The sequence below is a fragment of the Limanda limanda genome, chromosome 19 (genome assembly GCF_963576545.1).
Source record: "Limanda limanda chromosome 19, fLimLim1.1, whole genome shotgun sequence".
Taxonomy (NCBI): Eukaryota; Metazoa; Chordata; class Actinopteri; order Pleuronectiformes; family Pleuronectidae; genus Limanda; species Limanda limanda.
In genome coordinates, this window is record NC_083654.1 from 6,231,216 (window position 1) to 6,255,805 (window position 24,590).

Sequence of the window (24,590 nt, forward strand, 5' to 3'; positions counted from 1 at the left end):
AATGATACAGTGCCAACACAGGCAAGGTGGTTAAAATATGCATTTTTCATTCTAGCGTGGGCATGAATGTGTCACTATACATTTCTCTGAGGTTGTTTTTACTGAGGTAATGTTTTGCCTAACATCAGTCGTAACTTCTCCTGCCAGAGTGCACCTCAGTGTTTGTTTTGGCCTGTTTGTGTGTCTCTCACATCCCCGTGCCAGTTGTGGATGTAACTTACTTTGAAATTTTATAACGAGCCGTAAAATCAACCACCAATGGCTTCGAATCATCGTTTAGGAAAATAAGGGCCAATTTCCACATCTGACACAGTCTTTGGGAAATCACAACACTCATAAAAATGCATGAAAGCGAGATTCTCTGTTGCATTGTAATATAACTACCTCGCTTCCAGATATGATTTCTGGATCCAAACACTCAGTCCCAAATGATATCTGAGAATTCTTTGACTTAGCTTTCCAGTGCTGCCAACTACACTTATGTTGTTTTAATTTGAAAAGTGAATGAATAGTCAGCTGTGGGACTTTACCCATAAGGCCATTGGTGATTGTGATCTGAGCAGATCATAAAACCCTGCAGCTTGTCATCTAACGGCTCAGTGTGGCTGCTGTATTACATGCAATATTTAAAATTGATCCATTATAAACAAAAAGCACCAGTTGAATGCTTTAAAAATGCAGCAGCAGCAGCAGCAATAAATATTGGGTTGTTATTATTCAGAGAGAACAGTGAGGCTGTTATCAGTGAGATACAATTAAAAGCTAACATTTTATTACAAACATGCAGATTTGTTCTATAAATACCTGGTGCAGACAATATGACTCAACCACTAACTAGGAAATATACTATATAGAGGTCATTACTGCGAATATACACACTTAATGGTGATTGCTGAAACCATCTAGTATCCAGTTTTGGACAGTCTCTAAGTACATTTACTCAAGTACGGTACTTAGGGACACATTTGAGGTACTTGAACTTTATATTAGTCTTGGCATTTATGGACGTTATACTTCTACTCCACTACACCTCAGACAACAATATTTTACTTTTTTAATTTGGGTGAGAGCTTTAGTCACTTCACAGACGACAGTGTAAAACCACTATATGTCTTGATGTGTATCATTAGCTGAAGGATGAACTGTTTCTTTATGTATTGAGAAATGTCTAAATCAATCCTTTAAAAGGCCTCTGAATTAGATGGAAAAAGCATCATCATCACAAAGCTGAAAACAAGTGCTGGTCTACAACATTCTCAGAATCCCTTTCTTTCTGCCTCTGTCTTTAATATCATCTTAAATGAACATAGTGCCTCAAAATTCTCATCTCACTTTTCTATAGGTCTTCTTGACCGTAGCCGTTAGGAATCATCTGTTCATAAGAATCCTTTTCTCCGCTCTCCCCAACTGGTCGAGGCTGCTCATTGTGGGACCTGTTGGGTTTCCCAATATAATTTAAGGTCTTGGCATTATTATGTTTTGATTTGGTCCTTAAAATCTAACTGAATTAATTATCTTTTATTAGAATTGCATTCTTCTTTTACTAGTACTTTGTAACCTTGTTTAGATAAGTGCTATACAAAACAGTTATTATTATTATTCATAAAATAAAAGCACAATGTTTGTATCCTTACACCAGTTGTGTAAATCATTCAAAGTTATACATAAGCCTCACAAACAAAACAGTTATAAAGATAATTCAGTTTCATTTTATGAAAAACATTGATTATAAAATCTTCACTGCAGATAAACCAGGTAGGACGAACAGAAAAAAGATTTCTTACTTCACTCTGAACCATAGACTCTTTCCCCAAAAAGCTCTGCACACAGAGTGACAGTATATTGCAGAACTGTTTGAGGAGGACTCACTAATGACAAGGAATAATTCTGAAGAAGATCTGGAGCATGAAAACAGGACGAGCAGAACAGGAACTGCAGTATGAAAAAAAATGAGCTCAACCTTGAACATGTTCAAACATATGTACAGCTGTAAAATGCAGCATACACAAGCAGTGTAATATCCAACTACATCAGATAGAATAGTAAAACATTGTACTGCTTTTACTTTTCGTACTTTGAGTTGATTACTTGTAGTGGAGTCTTTTGAAAGTAGTGGAATTGGTACTTTTACTCAAGTAAAGGGTCTGAATACTTCTCCCACCCCTGCTAGTACCCAAAACGTGGTTTGATTTCATGAGAATCTATTGAAACACTAAAGTATTTCATTTTCCTCTCCTTTGCATGAATAAAGACTGTCCACTCCATGTCATTGGCACATTCAGTGGCCTTCCACTCTAATCCATCCCAGGTCATTAGCCCTGTCAGCGGGGCTAATCATCATCTCCTCTGGCTCGAGTTAGCCCAAGAGAGAGCATCGCCAGAATGAGACAGTTAAATATTCATGTCCCACCGCTGTGTAATATCCTCCTCAGTGATGTTTGAACCTTTTGACCCCGAGGTAATCAGCGGCAATCACACAGTCACGCTGAACAGTGATAAATTTGATCTGTGGATGGTTGATTCTGACGAGCGTTTGACACCGCTGAGCACCGGGCACCAGGCAACACGTCAAACTAGGATCACCGCTGCCAGCCCACACGCACACACACACACACACACACACACACACACACACAGACCTGAGACATGCACTCAAAGGCATCGCTCCTGGTGACAGACAATTCATTTCACCCGCAGGCATGTAGGTATGACATCATGCGATTAATAATGGAGCAATTAATTATGACCTATTAGACTGATGAATTCGATTAGATAGAGAAGAGGAATCTGAGCCATGTGATAATATTACACTAAGATACATTAATGACATTTTTGGGGGGAGAGGTTTGGTGGGGGGGGGGGCTGTAGGATAGAATTTGCATGTGCCAGTTTGGAATGACATACAGTCGCCTCTCTAATTATATCAATGATAAATGGGGTTATTGATAAGATAATGATTTCTAACCCCAACGTGGTAATATTCCTCTGTTTTAATGCGGTTACACCGAAACCCGTGGATTCTGAGACTTTGATGTTTTTGACAGAAGACGTCGCCTTCTATGAAAGTTTCTTGTTGATGACACACTTAGCCTCATGGAAACCAGTGATGCATTCAAGGTGTCTTTGGAGCAGCTGTATGAAAAGGTTTCGATGCATAAAGACATCAAGTGCATATGTATGCTGTCGTCTCAGAGCGCTGCGGATGAAAAGATGCCTGCGGAAACACAAAGATTAAACATAATAGCTCTAAACAAGCATAAAAGTAGATTTCTCTTGTGTGAGCACATTTGACCTTCTAGACTTTAGCCTAAGACTTAATATAAAATGACTTGAACAGTTGTATAACTGGGAAGATAAAGCCAAACATGAGAGGCTGTCTCTTCAAGCAAGTGCTACTACAATCCACTGGCTCTTTTTTGTTTTGTTTCCTGACCTGCACCTCATGGTAATCAAGGGCGCACTCAAGCTCTATAGCTGAAGCAGCTGCATGGCAGGTTCGTAATAAGATAAACACATTACACGTTTTCAAATATGTATGCTGTTATTCCACTGTGTGCTCGCTAAGGAAACAAAGGAACCTGCGGTGATCGACTCGAGCACACTCAGCTACATTCCACTGACATCTAGTGTCAGATCCAGGAACTGAGATAACACACTGTGTCTGACCCTGTGCAGGTGCGTGTCTGTGCACCCGCCCCACCACCACCACCACCTCACCCGCCAGCCCCCCCGGACACACATACGTTATCCACTTCCCCATTCATCAGTGTAGCCTTATTGATCGGCTCGATATGACCTTGAATGATCAGACAAGTGGAAGCGCCGCACCGGAATGAGACCCATCCATTCCGTCTGTCTGCTATCTGCTGCCGTAATGACTTGAGGGAAGACGGGGAGGCACAGGGGCCCGGTGAGATGAACCCTTGAACCAGTCAGCTCTGCAGTGGCCTTATGTCGTGGACAGCCTCCCCTCCAGGCACAGTCTGTTCCAGGGTGAAGACTGAGAAGTGGGTTAGTCTGTCTGAGACGCAGGAGACGAGACGTGAGCTGGGTACGACTGTACATTAATTCAGATAGATAGATAGATAGATAGATAGATAGATAGATAGATAGATAGATAGATAGATAGATAGATAGATAGATAGATAGATAGATAGATAGATAGATAGATAGATAGATAGATAGATAGATAGATAGATAGATAGATAGATAGATAGATAGATAGATAGATAGATAGATAGATAGATAGATAGATAGATAGATAGATAGATAGATAGGTAGGTAGGTAGGTAGGTAGGTAGGTAGGTAGGTAGGTAGGTAGGTAGGTAGGTAGGTAGGTAGGTAGGTAGGTAGGTAGGTAGGTAGGTAGGTAGGTAGGTAGGTAGGTAGGTAGTTAGATAGATAGATAGATAGATAGATAGATAGATAGATAGATAGATAGATAGATAGATAGATAGATAGATAGATAGATAGATAGATAGATAGATAGATAGATAGATAGATAGATAGATAGATAGATAGATAGATAGATAGATAGATAGATAGATAGATAGATAGATAGATAGATAGATAGATAGATAGATAGATAGAGCAGGGTTATGTAAGTGGATTTCTTACCAGGATAGTCCCACATCTGCATATGGAATATAATGTATTAAAATGATAATCAGTGGATGAATGATGAAATTCATCCTCTTGAGGGGAAAGATGAAGAGGAGCATCGCTTCAGGCTCTTCTAGACGAGGGTCTTAGTGGGATGCGTTTCATCCTCCAACATGTAGAATCTAACAGGATATGTAAAATATTTTCGCCCGCAGCTGAAACATGACTAGAACAGTTAATAATGATGATTTGGCCTCAATTTCAAATCAGTTTAATGAAATCAGTTTGAAGTGTACAAAATGTCAGTTAGTTCTTCTCCTTCATTTCCCCTTTACAGTTAACACAGCTTTAAAGTTACTCTGCAGGGTAAGATCTGGAAAAATTTGGTCAGCTCATAAAACATGTGCTGGATTAGTCAAGACTGGCTCCATAAACAACAAATCAACAAACAACAACATTACAGAGTTATTATGGAAATAATTTATATTTTCATGATCAACAAATTTTGATAGATCTAAAACCTCTTTACCATAAAGCTCAACTGTTGTCCGCACATCAAAAAAGGGATTGATGCACCTGCTGACATGTTCCTTCGTTTCCATAAACAGTGTATTTTAATTTGGATCAATCCGTCACACACCTCATTCCTGACACAAATACACACTCATGGTCCTAAACATATATAAATACAAGGATGAAAAAAGTCCCCTGTGTTAGTGATGTTTGCAGGAAATTACCGTCCCCAGCTGTTAGAGAAAATAAGCAAGTGTTTTTATATAAAATTGTCAATAATGTTGTTATTGATTTCCGTCTGCAGTAACAAGAATTGGATTCGGAGCCACAGACAAGGAAGGTTCGTCAGAAAGTAGTAAGAGATGGTTTAACATATTGACTTTCGCCTTTTCATAGCATTTATTGACAATAAGAAAATAATATCAGTACTTTTGTGCTAAAAAATGATGTCTGCACAATAGTCGGCTTGTATCAAGTAATTATCCTTTATCACAATATATAATCTGCAGGCATTCTATTTGAATTATAATCGAATAATATATTTTTAACTTTATACATTTTTGCTGATTCTATATTTTTCTTTTCATGAAGGCCTTCTGAAGTAGAAAGTTTGAATAGATTTTCCACCAATTACAACAGAAAACAAATCAATCAGAGCCCCTGAAAATATTTTTCAATCGATGTACCTGTTCCTGTGAAAGAACGGACAGATTTTGACAGCTTTATTTTTGCCATACAGCTTGTCTGCTCCATTTATCCACCGTCTGAAAGTCCAATTATGGTGAATACTGCACATGCACTGCTTACAATATTTTCAAAAACAGACGTCCTGACAAGCGGGTGAAGAGCATGAAGCCCAAAATGAGAATACATTTAAAAAGGTATTTTGAGTTTTATGGCCCATATTGAACAATAACGAGCAGAACGGTCATGCAAGCGCACTGCATCGCATACACACACACACACACACACTCACGCTCACTCCTGTGCCTCTTCATCATAGGATGTGACACCTGACGGCCCATTAGTTCCCAAAGTGCTATTCTATTCTATGAATTCCTCTCCTTATAGAATATTTAGACTCTGTGTGTTTCACTCCACTTGTCAACATGGGATGCATTATTCATGTTACTGTGCCATTATCTGACGCTCTGCGTGATGTAACGAAGCCATTCCCGGGCCCGGCACCCACAAACACATTCAGTGACCTTGTGAACTGTGCACTGCCATCACCCTGCCTGCAGCGCTGTAGCAACTCCGCTTCATATAATAGACCGAGGAGGAGGACATTTGTGCTTTACTGGGGCTTTATTGTGCAATTAAAATGTGTGCTTACTTGAGTGCATCTATAAATGTGTGCCTGCAATACCTGCTTTTAAGAAAGAGATGGAGAGTCAGACTGAATTGAACCGGCTTTTAATTATGCAATTAAAAAGGTAGGCCTGTATTTAAGATTAAGAGTGATGTATCCGGACTGTACGAAATGAATTTAGGGGAGATATGACACGAGGGAGAAAAGAGGGGGAATTTGAGTTAACAGGCCTGCAGTGCAATTAAAAGATAAGTCGACGCCTGGTTTCATTTGAGATAGAATTAGAGAACGATTTAGAGTTTTAGCCGGTCTCTTTAAAATCCATACGGTATGCTTGTGTTTGAGATAGAGAGAAGAAAAGCCAAATATTAAGTTTTAACAAGCTGCAGAAAAAAAGGTAAGCTTCCATAACATGGGTTTAAAATGGGGAGAGACAAAAGAAGAAGTGGCACAGAGTAAAGGCTGATTCTTGCTTCTGCGTCGAGGATACGGCGTAGGTAGCTAGCTTACACACAGGGCCAAGGATTCAGAGTTGTGCGTAGGTATATGTGGGTAACGCTGCAGTTACAACGCAGAAATGCTAGTGGCGGTAGAGTTTCGATTTTGGTGTTGAGTGTCTTCAGGTTTCTCGTCCCCTTATTTACAAATTCTCGGGCGTCTCTCCATGTTTGACTAGCTTACATGTCAGAGCTTTTGCAGCTCACTAGTTAGCTAGTCACACTTTCAGCATTACTAGTTTGGTCCAGAGGGGCACTAGTGCAGCAAAAACCCCACTAGTAGAGATTTTGGCTCTACTAGTGTGGCGCACAGTGTTACTAGTAAGGTTTCTGTTGTAACTAGTTGAACAAAAGTGCCACTAGCTGCTGACTAGTAAGGTTTTTTTGTTCAACTAGTACAGTAAGATGCTGAACTAGTGCGACCAAATGTCCGACAAGTGCTGACAAAGACCGAAATAGTGGAGGGGACTGAAATTTGATATCAAGGATATGTAATAAATGTTCAAAAGGCTTGACATAGCACTCTGTAGGGTACACATCTACACGTAGGCTACCGATGTGTTTCGAAGCAGAAGCATGAATTGAGCTTTAGTGAATATAAAGGACTCGACTTTTGGCTGAGGGTAACATGAGCAGACTGATACCCCTCCTGCGTTTCTATTTAAAATCTGTAGCTGGAACGAGCATTCTGCTAGCTAAATTTATTTAGTTCAGCATATTTTAGCATAATCCATAAATCCAGAAGAGTAAACCATAGGTGGGTTTGAGTCGGATTTGAATGTCTCGGCTTGCTGACACTTGGATGACACCACAGGAGCAGTATGGAGGCATTTTCTGTTTTTTTCTGTTATTTTTCATGTTTGTAGAATTGGCCACCATTTACTTCAATTGTATTGGATCTGGCTGAAACACTGTTTTCCCCTGAAACTCCCAAATGTTTTGTGGACTCAAACACTTCACCCACCCCTCCATCGGCATTGTGGTGACTAGATAATGAGTGAATATTCATTTCTGTGTTAACTCCTTTAACATACTGTAAATATCCGTAAAGCAGTCATTTGTAAAGTTTAAGAGCAAACCCTGCATCCCAGGGCCAGGCACATCATAAACACACATCTGGAGGTATTAGTCTTCAACCAAACTTATAAAAATGAAGCTTTTGGCAGGAAGCTAGTGGCATGGGGCTTTGTTAAGAGGCTTCTGACCATTTTGTCGTTTTGTAGCCAATCATACAGTTCAAGGTGGTGCTCACAAAATTGTCGTCGCTGTGGACTAATGTGATCAGCTGTTCCTGGGGGCCCCCTCACAGCTTGGGGCCCCAGGCAGTTGCTGGTTTTGCCTACCCTATTGACTTGCTGCCACCAGAGCAACCTGACTGGACTAGTAAAAAATGTCTTCGATTTCATGCTGGAACAGTCGCCACTGTCCCTGCCACCCTGAGATTAAAGAGGTGGTGAAAATAAAATTATTCTGCTAGACATCAGACCTAAATATTGGCTTTGGAAAATAATTTATCCTTTTTATTTGCAGAGCCAATAAATGAAAGGCTTTTCACAACTAATTACCATGATGGCTCGGATGCTCCACAATATTGACAGTGGCTTTATGGGCTGCTGTGGGTTGATGCAAAGGCTATTTTTAAGATACCAGACCAGCACAATGCATAATTTATTACACCAAAGGATAACGCTCCCAAGCCGGTGAATAAAGAAAGCAATAAGGGCAACAAGGCATACAGCTGAAATGACTGATAATGCTTTACAACAGTTTCCAAATAGAGTAGATGGGGGGGGGGGGGATCCTGTTTGCACATCATCTTAAAGGGAGGTGTAATTATCTCTCAGCCAATCAACACCTAGCAGTCACTTCCTGTGTCTGACCTTGCTGGACTTGTCGCCATGGAAATGTTTCTCTCTCTGAGAGAGCACAGCCTGGTCACACAATAACCTGTGTGTGTGTGTCTGTGTGTGTAGAGATGTGCGAAAAACAATACCAGTATTCCATGTTTTTGTCTCACCAGGGCACCTTGGAAACAGTCCTGCCTTTTATGGCTGACCACACTGTTTCCAAATACCAAATATGCAGGAGTGATGAGCCACCAGCCATGGTGCACACACGCTCAAAAACCACATGCACACACACATACACACACATCTGCCTGTGTCCTTTTCACACACAGATTTGGATAAAAATGTGAAAATGACAGTATTTCTTTTCTTTTCGTTTGGGATCTGTTATGACAGTCTGCATAAATAATTCATCTTCAGGAAAGGCTGAAATATTTACCGAACACATATTGGCAGAATCTGACTGTGTTGTGACTCTGTGTGTGTGTGTGTGTGTGTGTGTGTGTGTGTGTGTGTGTGTGTGTGTGTGTGTGTGTGTGTGTGTGTGTGTGTTAGTGTGTGAATGTGTGAATGTGCGTGTGAAGTTGTCTCTTTAAACATTATTTCACTTACAGACTATACCTTGAAGTGAGCCTGCATTTAATGAGCGCTACAGCTTACAGAGGCAGAAATACTTCTTCACTTTGTGTTCCCGGAGGCATTATCAGTCACTGACAGCTGGTTGGATGCACCGCTCAATTTAAGCAGACCATCCTGTCAGATTGGGATTTGATGGACAGTTTAGAGACTCTGGAGTTGTACTAAAAACTTACCTTACAATATTTATCTCACTGTCGGTAAAAAGTTAAAAGGACTCATCCACGAAACTGAAGGACAGTTAAAGTCTGTTTGGCAACTGTTTTATTTGATATATAATGTCCAAATTCAATGCATGAAAAAAAGGCACAATCGATTTGCATGTGTGAACCATTTTTATTCTCATCTTCCGAATGAAAAATCTGTGCTGTATTTCTGTAATATTCCTTAAGAATTATGTACTTAATTTATAAGATTCAAGAAGAAGGCTGTACCAATAATAAAGAACAATCTAATCAGAAAAAAAGCCGAAATATGAGAAAAAATTATACAAAAAAAAAAGGTACAGATAAAGTAGCTTGGTAAAGAAACATGAAAACCAGATAATAAAATGAGTCCCAAAACTGAATCTTGTGGGACCCCACATTTAATCTGTGCTGATAATGATTTATATGTTGACTTAAATAGGCTATATGTAAGTTTTAACACCTGTTTACTTACCAGTCTAGTAAAATCAATACAAGCTCTCTCCATCTGTATAAAAGCTATGCTAACACTTTTCTTCACTTCCCCATAGTGCATCACTGTAATATAAAAAACATGGCGGCCTCCGTAGAGAGGACCCGCTCACGATGTAAATGGGAATGTGAAGAGCCCATTCTAGTAACCGCTCCCTTCACTGGTTACCAATGGCTCCCCATTGACATCAAGACAGCATAAAGTCCACACATCTTCTGCCGCAGGCTAAAAACACATCTATTCCAAATATGTATGGAGTTTAGTTGCACTATATATGCACAATATATAAGTGCACTTATATATTGCACTTACATGTAGCACTTTGTAGTTTGGCTTTTTTTAAGCTAATATATTTCAGATTTTTGCTGATCTGGGTTTGTACCCTCATGGTTGAATGCACTTATTGTAAGTCGCTTTGAACAAAAGCGTCAGATAAATGATATTGAATGTAATGGGATAAAGAAAACAGCTAAATCATCACTAGGATTATTTTTATATTCAATTCTTCCAATAAATCCCTTTCACCTAAATCTTACACACTAACCCTTTAATAGAAGTGAATATCAACCTGAAGTCAGTTGGTTAGAAAGTAGAAACGTTCACTTGAGCTGAATGGATGAAACGCATTGAATCATCTCTGGATTCATCTGATAGAGACAGGTGTCATGCATCATCGACAGTTGAGGGGGTTGCGGTTGTTTTTTTTTCCACCTCGCGCACGCATGCTCAGTGTTTCCTATCCACTGATTCCCATCAGCAGCAGCAGCAGCAGCAGCTTTGGTCATCAACCGGTCCGCCAGCACATGGATCCCCGGTGAGGAGAGCGAGCCACTGGGGCCAGGAGGGTAAGACTGACTGCTTCTCCGGTTGTGAAGTCGGGTAAAGAGGGACGAGAGGAAGATGCAGCTGAGCGCAAAAACAAAAGTATAGCGCTGTAGATCAAGTGCGATGGAGGAAAAGTGTGAGAGGCTGAATGGCCGCGATGACTCACAGTGCCGGTGGTTAGTTTATGTCGGGGCTCCGCTGAAATAAACCACCATGTGTTTTTCCTCTCTCCGTTTTATAAAAAGGATTTGATTTCAAACCTGATGTTTCTCTGCGTCGGTTTGTGAAACGGGAAAAAGCGAATCTCGCTTACGTGCGTGGTAGTAAATAAACCCTGTTGCATTCTCGATTTCGTTCAAGTTCCTATAAGACAAATTAATGATACAGTTTATAAAATACCACGCAACTGACCTGAAGTCGATCTGGACTCTGTGAGTCTGGAGGAAAGTTGAAAGTTGAAGTGACTGTATCAGCACCACGGACAGCGGTCTGGGCAAAGGGTCCTCAGCATGAATTGATTATAGATTAGAATCAGACAGTTTTATCATAAATGCAATCAAAAGTCGATAATCCATAAACAATCAAGAAAAAAAAACAGTTGGACCAATGAGTCATATTTTCATTGTCACCACACAGATAATGTGACTCACCAGGCAGTGCTCCATATACTTGTTTTCTTTATCATGAATCACAATTGGACTCAAACGGCAGTGAAACAAATCAAAATACCACATTGCAATAAGAACTGCTGCATTTGAAAACATACTGAAGTACACAGCAGTATGTTAAACATCAGACATAAAAGTGAATTTGATACAACGATTAAGTAATTTGATTCATTTTTTCCTTTTTTAAATTATGCTTTTTATCATTTCCATGTGAAATACAGCAACTTCAACAATAGAAGTAGGGAAGTTTTAAAAAACACCAAAGGAAAATTAAGGATGTTCACAATACTGGAAGATTAACTATTTCATAAACAGAACAAACAAGCAAACTAATATATATATATATATATATATATATATATATATATATATATATATATATATATATATATATATGTATATATACATACATACACGTGTATAAAAAGAGTTTGTAAATTTACACAACACAACAAAACATGTTGTGCCGCTCTTGTACAGAATAGAAACAATCTGTGTAGTTACAGCAGGTTTAAAGAGGAAGTTCACCCAAAAATTAAAATTCACTCACATCTACTCACCACTATGCCGCTGGAGAGGTGGGTGAAGTGTTTGAGTCCACAAAACACTGTTTGAGTTTCAGGGGTAAACAGTCTCGGAGCCAAGTTGACCCATTCTTCAGATGTAATAAAACAACGTAAATGTTCAATTAATTACCACTGTATCATTAAAATGATAGTCAATGTTATGTTTACTTGCAGTGTTGTCCATTCACAGCTTCCTTACAGAAGTCCTCTGTACGGTCCGCTCTGTAAACAGAGAATCAAGCTTCTTTGATCGCCGTGTCCGGGATCTTGTTGTTTTGCCAGGTGTCTGTGATGATAGTCACAAAATGAAACGTAATTCTCGATCGCAACAATCTTGTTTGTAGGAGACCTGGAGTTTGTCGAGGAACAGACTCAGGAGTGTTGGTCTGTATGGGTTAGCCTTTAGATTGGATTGTAATGGTGTTGATACCTGGGACAGGGATCTCCAGGGGGCTACCTAATAACTACTCTACATATTGTCTTAAAAATTGAGTCAAACAAAGTTTTACATGGAAATTGAGGAAGTTATGTACTTTCCTTCCAAACTTTCCCATGAATTGAGTTTCAGATCTAGATCAAACATCAGACCATTTCCTTTAGCTTTTAATTAATGCGAAAGAGCATCCATATTTTTACGTCATAATAAATGAAAAATAGTCCACATGGTGTTTTTATCTCATTTGAGTCATCTTGCTCTTTTCATTGGCACAATAACTTGACTTTCTTGACTTTTTGTTTTTATACATCCCTACAATATTGAGTAACAATTTAAAATCCCATGAATTAAAGAAAAGGGTTGTTTATTGAACAGGTTGGGGTTAACTGCTCCTGTCAGGTCCATGATTCAGGATTGTGTTTCTGCAGTCAGACTAAACTTACCTCTGTGGTGCAAACTGAGATCAGGTATGGGTGGCCGCTTAGAGAAACCATTTGAAGGTGAGGAATGAAACAAATCAATCAAAGCACCGCGGGCGAAATAACAACAGAGGGGACATGTGTGCATATGAGGACGAATAGAGCGAGCGCACACTTGCATACGTGTGATTCATCCGTAGAGGCACCTCAGGGCCACGGTAGCCGTCAATCGTTCACACGCAGCAACAACAACCGGTGCGACCTGGCGACACCGGCCCAGATTTATGACGGGTCTCTGAAGGGAGGGGAGGCTTTTTATTGAGGGAAATCCATATTCAGCAGATAAACAGTGCTTGTGTTATATAGTAACGGCCATACATCTGACATACATATCAATCTCCTCACGACTCTGAATATCGGTGTATATGTATGTATGTATGTGGATGTTTACTGCAGGTGTACAAGGTGCGTGGGGTGTGATGGCGTCGTGCTCCGAGGCCTGTGTCCCGGGAGGAGACTCCTCTGGGAGTGAGGTGAGCGTTGCTTTCTCTGGGGTTTGATCTGTTTTATTTGATTTTATTACAGCTACAAGAGTCTATTTGTTCTATTAAATCCCTTTAAGTCCTGTATTATGAGTTTTTCCTGTTTTATCCAGTGATAATATAACAGCGCTATATTTATCAAATAGACTGCACAGTAAATAAAATATTATATTTCTAATTAGGCTCCTATCCAAAGTGTTCTAGGGGAATTTTTGTGTTTTCCAACATGCGCCTTATGTTTTGTAAACGTGTGTGTGTGTTTAAATAAATGTTACTTAGAAAAACTTCTGGAATCAGTCCAGTAGACCGTCTTCAACAGCAGCCACAACACAGAAGCAGTGGCCACAATGTAGTCTTATGGGGAAACTGCAACACTACTCACATTTTTCCAAAAATAAAAGGCTGAAATTTAAGAATACACTGACACATGGGCAAACAAACTATACTTCCCTCTAATGTGAGAAACTGTGAAGTCAAATGTAATCGTGGAGTATTCTTGTTCTCCCAAGTTATTTGGTCCCTTTGTGCCCAACATCTGTCCAGACGGGTTCTAGCTGTCTCCAGTTTGGGGTTCGTTCCTATCTGCACCACTTCTACGAGGGGTGCTCATCCTCCATGTGGGAGAGAGACCCTGAGGATCGGGGGTTCGTCCAGAGCCAGAGGTCAGCCCTGTGGTGGAACTCAGCAGTCTGGAAGGTAGAGCAACGACAAGCTCACACACTTTTTTACCTTACTAGCCTATCACTATACCTCTGTACTGGCAACAGCCACGGCCAAAGGCATTAGGTTCCCAAGGAAACAGGTATTACATGTGTACATGCATCCTGGGTACTTACAGAGTACTTCAGCTTGGAAAATTGGGTTTCTCAAAACCGGGATATGGGCTTAGCCAGGATACTAAAATTGGGATATGATGTTTGCATGTTTAAACACAAAGAGGGATTCACAGTGCACATGCAAATGCAGCCAGCGACACCTAAAGAGGATTTCTGTTAAGATGTTACAAACATTTAATATGGACTCAAAGATAAACGTATTCGATTTCTCTTTTTTTCTGCAGAACTCACGAACACATTTTTATTATTTGTTATAACTTTTTCAATTACTTGTTACCTAACTCAAGCATTCATAGGCAAATTGTGACATCCTACACTTTAACATTACAGTACATATCATTTAGCTGATGTTTTTATCCAAAGCAACTTTCAACGAGTGCAGTCAAACATGAGGATACAAACCAAAACAAACATCCTACACTTAAAGCTCCGGGTAAACCGCAATTTAATTGGTTGTCAGATGAGTCCAACCCTGACATGGTATTACTAGATTTGTCTTAAAATCCATGAAATTACTTTCTTACTTTTAATTTCAGTCGTTATTAGAGAATTTGATCCAATTAATCAAGTCATACTGAACTGATGAATAAAGTAATTTTGAAAACTAGACTATTTAATGGGACACATTCATTTATGAAGTTGAACATGATGGTAAACAAATCATTCAAATCCATGAAATGCACGTCACACATTATAGTAATTTCTGGCATTTCATGCATTATGTGGTTGCTAGACAAGCTGGGCTCTATTTTATCTATAGGGTCTGAAGAACATAGGGTGTGCCAAGGTATAGAGAGAATACTTTTCTACAGAGGAAACATTGTAACTGGTATGTATAGTGAAAGTTCACCGGCAGTCCGCTGACTCCAGACCAGGTGGCTCTTGTTTATTTGTGTAATCCCTCTCTGCTGCTTTGAGATAGCAACAAAATTCCAGACCACACTTCATTTTGAGTCCAACAGACTCGTGACGCTCAGATGTGCATTTTCTATTCAAACACTCTTCGGCGCCAGATGGGAAAATGTCAACTGAGTCACTGTCTGAAACGAGCAGAGACACTTGCTCTCAGTGCCTCCATGCGTCTGGCGTGTTATAGGGCCCATTGTGGTTTTCACAATATCCTGCTCTGTTATTTCACATAATAGTTATCAGTACCGGTTGATATAACACAAAAGAGATTCCACCCACGACTTGTGTTTGTTATGTCCCATGAGAAATCCTACAGGTAAACGAACAATTATGTGTATTACATGTAAGCATAATTCCCTGAGGAGACGCAGGATCACACCCTCATTGTTCAGGGGAAGATGATTCTTCCCGCTGTAGTATTACACTGATGATTGTTATTGTAGTATCGCATATACTTATGTTATTCTGTCTGTTTCTGCAATTACCCCACAATGTATCCAATGACTCCTGAACTCATTTATAAAACAGTCACATAAAAGTATCTAATATATAGAATATAGAAGATGTTCCCTTTCAGAATTTTTTTTAAATTGTTTTGTGACAGGCTGTTTGTGATGTCTTCTCTCGAGTACCACTGGTCTAAATTGGTTTAATTTGAACGGATTCATTAGGCAAGACTGGGGCTCAGGGGGTAAACAAACTTTATTAAATCATTAATAGCAACAATACATGAAGATGCAGTTATAGAAGAGATGTAGTGTATGTTCTGTCTGTTTCGGAGATGAGGGATATGGCTCCTCTAAATATGAACTGACACGTCCTCATGCATTGCTCTCCCAGCTGCCACACAGACAGAGACACCTCAGTCGCTCCCTGATGAGCTTCACCACTGTAATAACCATAAAGTGAAACTCTCCCTCTGGTGCACATGTTCGATAGTGCACACGGTGCATTTTAAACCTTTGTCTCTGCATGATGAACTACAGGCAGTGGTGTGGTGGTATTTGTAAAGGTGAAGAATTGCATGCAAGCCCCCTGCCAATTTGGCAATTTGGATTTTTCTGCATCACAAACAACAATATGACCTTTCCTAACAAGAAGGGAGGAGCACCAAACAAAGAGTTTCACTAAGAGTAAAAACAATAGATCAGGACTCCACAAATTAGGGCTTCATGGTTCCGTCCTCTCCCTCCAGGTGTCCTTGGCCCTGGGCCTCCTGATCCTGACTGCAGGCGTCACCAGCCTGTCAGTCGGCTCCTTCACTCCCCATAAAATCGAGTCGTTCGGCGAGGGGGACCTGGTCTTTGTCGACACCCAAGCCATCAGCTTCAACAGGGGGCTGCACCTCAGCGCTGCGGCCGGCATCGGGCTCTCCTGCCTGGGCTCGGCCCTGCTGGTGATGGGGGTTGTTGTTTGGATCCTGCCGAGGGCCAACTTGAAAGAGAGGCTGTTCCACAGACCGGGGGAGGGGGAAGGGAGAGGAGAGCTGCGGTCCAAGTGGAGGGGATTTAGGGATCCGGGGGATGTGGTCACTAAGCCACCAGGTACCGAAGAGGGGAAGATACCTGTCACACTGTCAAAAGTGGAAAATGTGCAGCCCACTTCTTAAAAAGATCCCTGCCGAGCAACATGGCTCCAGGCTTTTGTTGTAGTCCAGGGGGCCTCATTTACAAGATCTTATGCTGGTTTGTTTTTCATCTATTTTGAAGGTAAAATATGTAATTTTATCAAACAAATGGAGGTCATTTGGATACCTGGAAATTAGCCTCAAACAAGATGTAGATGAAATACTTCAAAAAACCTATCAGGCTTCAAAAGCACAGCTTGATCAGAGATTTTTATTGTCGAAACAAACCCAAATTAAAACATATAAATGAGGCACCAAGACTTCAACCGGAGACCGTGTGGCTCTCTTGTATTGTAGCTGTTGACTTTGTGCAGTGCAGTGCAATAGTCTTGTATTTAAAAAGAGTACTGTACAGTGACTAATGTCCGCCTAGACACTGAGAGAGAGCAGGGTACTAATGACTAATGGTAGAAAACTCTATTTTTACCCTTTAACTTGATCATGTTTTTTGTATTTCAATTTTTTCTTCAATGGCAAGCACCTTTCCAAGTAGTTACACATATGACACCATTCAGAAATCCAAACCTACATTTCCATTCACATACATACAGAATATACACACATGGATCACAGGTGCTCACATGCAGGAGTGGTTACAGATGAAAACAGTTCTATATCTACATTTTCACACGTCTACACCGAAGTGGTGAAAGCATGTACAGTCACACGTGCTCGCCCGCACACCCACACACACAAGTCCGTGCTTCATTGACAATATCACCCATTTTCTCCCCACTGTGATCTAGCTCCCTAATTGCCTGCAATCTGTGTCTCCAGGCAACAGTTGGGCCTCAAGTGCTCTATTTTCACCTCCGAACAAAGACTCCTTTCTGATTGGTCGCCCGTGTGCCCTCTCGTCATTTTCACTCCAATCAGATTTTTTGTTTACATTTATACACCGTAGTAGCGGGTAAGTGGAGAGGCACTGAGGTGAGAGGAAGATGCACTGGCACCTCAGAGGCCACCTGTTAAATCGGGTCCTCTGGTTTATTTAAATTAGTTTGAGTTAGAAAAACAATTAAACTAGATATTATAACAAAGATGCCCTGATTTAACTGCACTGATTCTCACTGGATGTTATTATTGGTGTTTCATTGTTTTATTGTGTTATTGGCCATGATGAAGATAACGGAGTGAAATGAGGGTCAAGTGTCACTGGTGCAAATTAAATGACCAGAATAAAGTTGTGATCTGCAAACTGAACTCTGAGAACTGTGGTTCCATTTGATTAACTTATCTTATTTCAATCAGGAGTGACCTATAAAGAAACAAATGAAAGTGAGTAAATCAGAATGAGATTGAATTGATTCTGAACAGAGGAAGAGACTGTGTCACTTAGACCCAAGCAGGAAGTAGAACACCATGAAAGCAGTCTGATGAATTAGGTGCTTCGAAGGAGTATATGAAGGAGTCTTCCCCCCTGGAGCAGAGACACTGATGGTGCCGATGACGAATGGAGTCAGAAGTTGGGACGTCTCATGAAGGGCTTCTGATTGGTTGGACGGTAAAGGGGAGATGACCAGGTATCAAGTGTTATGGTGCAGCAGGAGCAGGAGTGGGACACCCACTGATCAAGGCAAACATGCCAGGCTGTGATTGGATGAACAATGAGCTGGTGGAGCCTAGAGGTAGCGTTAATGTGACGGCACACGTATGAAGACAGTCTTTCTGACTGAGTTTTCACTAAGCCTTATATTTCATACCTGCAGTAAGTAATGTTTTGGACATTTTCGAGTCAAAGTGTTACTTAGGGCACAAACTTCGTATTCAACCCTCATAGACCAAAAGTAAAGGAATCGAGGGAAATAAATAACTATCAAATTTTATGACCGTCTATTACACGATGGGTGTTGAACCATTTACATGATATTATCAGTGTAACAATGAGCTACTGTGTTACTCTGCAGCTCTGTTTAGTTATGACCATTAGCTTTATAGGTTGTCCATCCCATTCTTGTGAACCCGATATCTCAGGGAATTTCTTCAAATTGTTACAAACATTCAGTTGGCCAATTATTTTGTATTGTTCGTGGGGTCAAAGGTTAATGTCACAGTGACCTCATGTTCTTGTGAATGTAGTATGTCAGGAACACCCTCAAGAGTTTCATCACATCTGGCACAAACATTCACTTGGACGCAACAATAACTTGATACAAATATGGGAGCCAGTGGCCTCTGTCACTGTGACCTTACAAAACACTTGTTTTGCTTAGTGAACAACCAGTACTTTAAGAAGGCCTCAAGAGAATCTTTTCACATTTGGCTTAAATGTTCACTGACTAACTGATTAGATTCGGGGCGTTTAAAGGGTCATGGTGACCTGACAGGAGTTTGAAACTAAATGTACGTAGACTGAAAGTACACAGGTTAGAGAATGTATACAACAACTGTGGGTATTTCTAGATCTTTTTTAGCAATGGTAAAATAAATTTTAAAAAAAAAAGGGCGACATTAAACTGAATTCTGTAAAAGGTCAACAAGAGCAGCTCATACTTTTAAAAGAGGACTATATGTACAGTGCAACATGTAATAATATCATTTCTCTGTGACATGTGGTTTGAGCTGTGGGCATGTGTGTGTGTGTGTGTGTGTGTGTGTGTGTGTGTTTGTGTTTGTGTGTGTGTGTGTGTGTGTGTGTGTTTGTGTTTGTGTGTGTGTGTGTGTGTGTGTGTGTGTTTGTGTTTGTTTGTGTGTGTGTGTGTGTGTGTGTGTGTGCATGTGTGTGTGTGCGTGTGTTTGTGTGTGTGTGGGTGGGTCTGAGAGTGGTATTTGTGTCTGTATGAGTACATCATGTTACTTTGGTGAGATGAGTCATAGCTGTGAGTGTGACTCAACTTATCTTGTCCCTCAAGTCACACAGTAACAGGAGGGTCAGCAAACTGTCACAAATCGAAACACACACACAAACACACACACACACACAAACACACACACGTCACTTAGGTCACAACTCATTTTCTTTCTATCTTACTTTTCTTTCTTTATATATTTTAGTGGTTTTCTAGCTCTCTTAGAGTCGTACTTACCACTGCAGACAAAAACTTTTGTATCATAAATTATAAACTGTTGACATCATTATTTTAAAGGTCACCCATAGAAAGCGAAAACTATAGAAAATAGATATTCAATGCAGGGGTTGTTTTTGTGCAACATATTTGAAGTCTGTCTTCTTTTCACTCCTGTGCCAAAATCATTAACACATCAAGCCTGTGTATGAGCCAGCATCCGTGCCATCACAGGAACTCTTCTCCTTGCTGTCAACATGCCCCTCGCACTCTCAGCGCATGTTTGCATGGCTGATTTGAGCATGCTGGGTTTATTAGCGAGTGTATGTAAGTGCATAATGAGATATAAAAGTGGAAGCGGTGGCAGCGTTTCCTGTGAAGATGGAGGCTGATGCGCTCCGCTGACTTGCACAGCTCAGGGTGTGAGTCATACTGTTGTCGGAGAGAACCGAGCAGCGGAGGATCGGCTGATTGGCAGACCCAGCTGTCCCAGTGTGTGTGGGGGGGGCTGTATGTTTGGGTTCTGAAGAGTCGAGCTGCGCTGATGTGATACCGTGACATCTCATCCACTGTGGAGAACAGATAGAAAGCTGGAATGTGTCTCAGTGTGTGTGTGTGGCCGGGCACAAAGACTTTTGCCAGTCATTTGAAGGATTCATCAGTTGCATGGGCAATATTATTGGTTATTTTTAATTATACCATTATTTGAGTAGGGAAACACTGAGGAACCTGGTTGAAACATGTAAGACTGCAGGGACATTTCTACACAATGTAAACTGTGAACACACAAACAAGTGAAGGAGCAACTGTAGCAATGTGCATTTACTTTTTTGGGGAACTCTACACAGATAATATATAATCAAAATCAATTGTCACAGAGTTAGAGTTAGCTAGCAGCTGTCATCCCTGGAAAGGTAATAATAATATTACTGCAGGACTGACACACTGACACTAACATCGATCTAGACCTTTTTATAAAATATTATGTCTTAATTATTTTCAAATTCTGTTAAAATGAAAGTGCTCCTCACCACTGCAGTAAGAAATACTTTTGTGTTATAAATAACACAAAATGATAAAGGAAACAGTTGACATCATTATTTTAAAGGTCACCCATGGAAAAAGAAGAAGAAGAAGATGAAGAAGCTCATTCCGCCGCCTAGGAACTGAGGTGAAGTTCGACACCTTTCAACAATTAGCTGAATGGAATCTAATTTCACTACACCTCAGATAACGTCGCAGGGCCAAACTATACAGAATAAAGGAAAAGAAAACATAAGCGACAACGTCTTGGCGTAAATTGTTGATGGATGATGTATATTTTCTATTTCATCAATGACAGTGCAGATGATGTGACACCATGTTGACATGCAGCCAACTCCAGCGCCACGTTGCTAACATGGCTATAAATCATTCAACAAATGGAGAAATGTCATTTTATGAGATGACCGTATTGGCAGGAGAACAGCATTCATGAAACGCATGTTGTGTTTATGAACATAGACACGCCCAGAAAATATCTTCCTGACCAGTTCATTTCACAGTGGAATGATTTGCATGTCCCTGAAATATGCATGATGTCATGCCCTGAAGTACAGCCCATGCACTGTTTCCATGTAAATGACAAACCCACAGAAATCCTACATGAATTCCCTGTTGCTGTGATACGCCAGCAGAGTGCGAAGTTAATTCCGGCAGCTTCGAACAATCACCAATCACATTCTCACAAGTGAGTGAGGTAATGTTTGACAGTCATTCAAGCCGCTGCTGCTGCTCCTGCTCCTACCTGCTGAATTCTCACTCCATTACCCTCCTCCTTCTCCTCCTCCTACTCCTTTTCTGCTACTTTCTTATTGGCGCACTTAACAGCGGCATCTGTTGCCTGGTGCATTTATGTGTCTCCGGTATCTCGGTGATCTGTATATCTGCTTGTGTGCGTTCAGTGCTCCTCCAGTGGTGGGGGGGGGGGGGGGGGGGGGGGGGGGCGGGCTCAATGTGCTTCCTTCAGAACTTTGTACAGCTTGGATTCATTTGCGGAGCAGCCGAGGAGATATTATCTAAGTTTGGTCCAATAAATGCTCTTAAACCTTTTGAAATGTCACAGAATTTCAGAGAGATGTATTATTTTATCGTTTGAATGCCATTATCAGACACATTTCACCATTGTGGAAAACATAAACGTTGGACAGAGAAGCTAGACGCATGCAATAGAAAGAGAAGAAAGACTGTTGCTGTGACTTCTATTTGCAATTACATGACCTCACGCTGAACTTAACATTTCTTCTGTAAGTACTGAACATGCGCTCCTTCAGAATTCTGGAAATGGTTATGGTTGACCACGGCATGTTTCACGCATCTCAACATGAAGAGATGTTATTTTCCTCTGGAGCCACAACTCAATCTAAGCATTTGCAATGGCCACATTCTTATCACAATATTGTGCAGTCCATCACCATTAACATTCTCCACTGCAGGCCGGTGTACAGTATGTGTGGGGGAGGGAGTTTAACAGTAAGTGCAGAAACGTGGAGAAAGTCATGTCAGTAAATATTCCTATCAATATTTTAATGTAAACACCCTTCCAGCTTTGCTCTGTGGCATTCCACATGTTTGTGATGAAGTTCTCCACATCCCACAACCAATCAACCTCTGATGTTAGAGGTGACTATAGGAGCAACGCTTCCACATCAAAAATAAGAGATATTTATAGGATGTATCTTCCACTCAGACACTTTATTTTCAAATGTAGAGTGAAAAGCTTATTTTACAGAAAGTGAAAACAACAAAACAACGAGTAAATGAACATTAAGCCGAACCCTCGTTAAGGAACCTGACACAAAAACAATCTCGCCTGTGTCTACACTGCGTAGGGTTTGTTTTTTTTTACGGATATTTTCCCCTCAGTTTTACAAAAAAATCTCAATCCACACAACCTGTGTTGTCTCTGAACAAGCATGTGAGGCCAATAGGTGGCGATAAAGTCCATATCAGTGATCTGTCAAAAACCAGCACTGTGGTCCAAATAATATTTGGCGAGACAGACGCCTGTGAATGTTGGTCATGTGATGCAGTGATGCAAAATTTAGCTGCAAACTTTGCATCTAGCAGCGCTAACCAAACGTAGAGAGAAACGTGTGACGTTTCCCAAATGCTCCATTTTACTTGAACTCATTGATAAAATGCATTAATTTGCATTTCAAATGGCATCTGTAAGAATTTTAATCCAAAGAATCTGTCGGTTGCTTCTGGACGAGAGGTTCAGACACATAGGAAAACGTTTTCCGCATAAGAGTGGACAAAGACTCTAAATTTACTCTTTTTAGAGTAAACAGATGTTGATAACTTCTTAAAGCCTTTGCTCTATTATTACGAATTAGGTTAAGCCTGATCATCATAGTGGTTATTTTTTATGTTTACTATGGTTATTCTGAGTTTAAAATTCTATCGCCTCGGCTTCAAAGTAAATATCAGACATGCTGTCAGTTCACCTCTCCAGCAGATCGGTCACAAGGTGAAAACTCCTCCATGTGCCTGCAGCACTTTCCAAGTCTGAGAGCTGCTTCTGAATGACTCACAGTTTGCCTGTGGATCGTAGACTCCCTCCGACGCTGTGTTCTTTTAAATCCAAATCTTTGTATATGACATGAGTATTTGTGTGTATGTATCATACACCGCTTACCACATTACATCTCAACAGAAGTGAAGCCAAAGGGTCTCCATCGCCACCTGGTGGCTGGCTGCAGTGTAGATCACAAATCCACCCTCCTCCATGTTAATGAATGGGACAAAAAGGATAGGGACACATCAAATACAATTTTCTCAACGATGGTTTTTGTCATTGTAGGCAGTGGTGGAGGAAACAAACACTTTATTCAAGTAAAGGGACAAACTTTAACTTTGCTACTTGAGTAAAAGTATGTAGGATACTACCTTTTGAATATACTTAAAGTATCTTCTTAAGCCAAAGATGCTGCTGCTGCTTTGCTGTCACTGACAGGCGGGTTGTTATGTCACCTGCTTGGATCAATGAACCAATTCCCCTCTTGTTATGTATTACTTTATAAAACTATAGAAAAACTGGAGACCAGAAGCTCCTCACTGTGTTGTGAATAAAAGATCCAATTACTTCTTCACAAAGCTAGTACCACTGTAAACTTTTGTTTTCTTTCTCACCTCGTTCTTGAAGTGAAGCTGCAGGACTCCTCTGGACCTGAATGACCCTGCTGTGAAAGCAGACATTCTGAAATCAGCAAGTTTCCAAAATCCACCCTGAAACACTTTCATAGACCCAGGACAGATATACAATGCCTATAAAAAGTATTCACCCCCCATTAGATGTTTTACCCTTTTGTTGCTTTTATACATGAAATCATGGTCAATATAATTTGGCTATTTTGACAAGAATTTGGAAACATCCAAGGGGGTGAATACTTTTTATAGCCATTTAATACAGAGTTTGATGACATCAAACAACCCTGAGGGAGATTGGTGAATACAAAGAGCTCCTGCCAGAGAGGTTTTACAATGCAAAGCAGCCAGGCGAATGGAAAGAAGAGTTATCATGAATTATTTCAGGATGTCGAATAATTCTTGCAGGCATTGCTGCTGTAGAGCTGCTGTTTGTTGTTGAGATCAGGAAACACACAACAGACATTCATTCACTCACCAAATG

General features: G+C 40.5%; 1 protein-coding gene across 1 annotated transcript; it reads left to right on the forward strand.

Moving 5' to 3' along the window:
- Positions 1-13,478: 13,478 nt before the first annotated feature.
- Positions 13,479-17,347, forward strand: nrsn1l (neurensin 1-like). The gene is made up of 3 exons (XM_061093276.1): positions 13,479-13,532; positions 14,085-14,237; positions 16,482-17,347. Exons 1-3 carry the CDS (start codon positions 13,479-13,481, stop codon positions 16,893-16,895), a joined length of 621 nt encoding a protein of 206 aa, XP_060949259.1. The 3' UTR covers positions 16,896-17,347.
- The last annotated feature ends 7,243 nt before the right edge of the window (positions 17,348-24,590 follow it).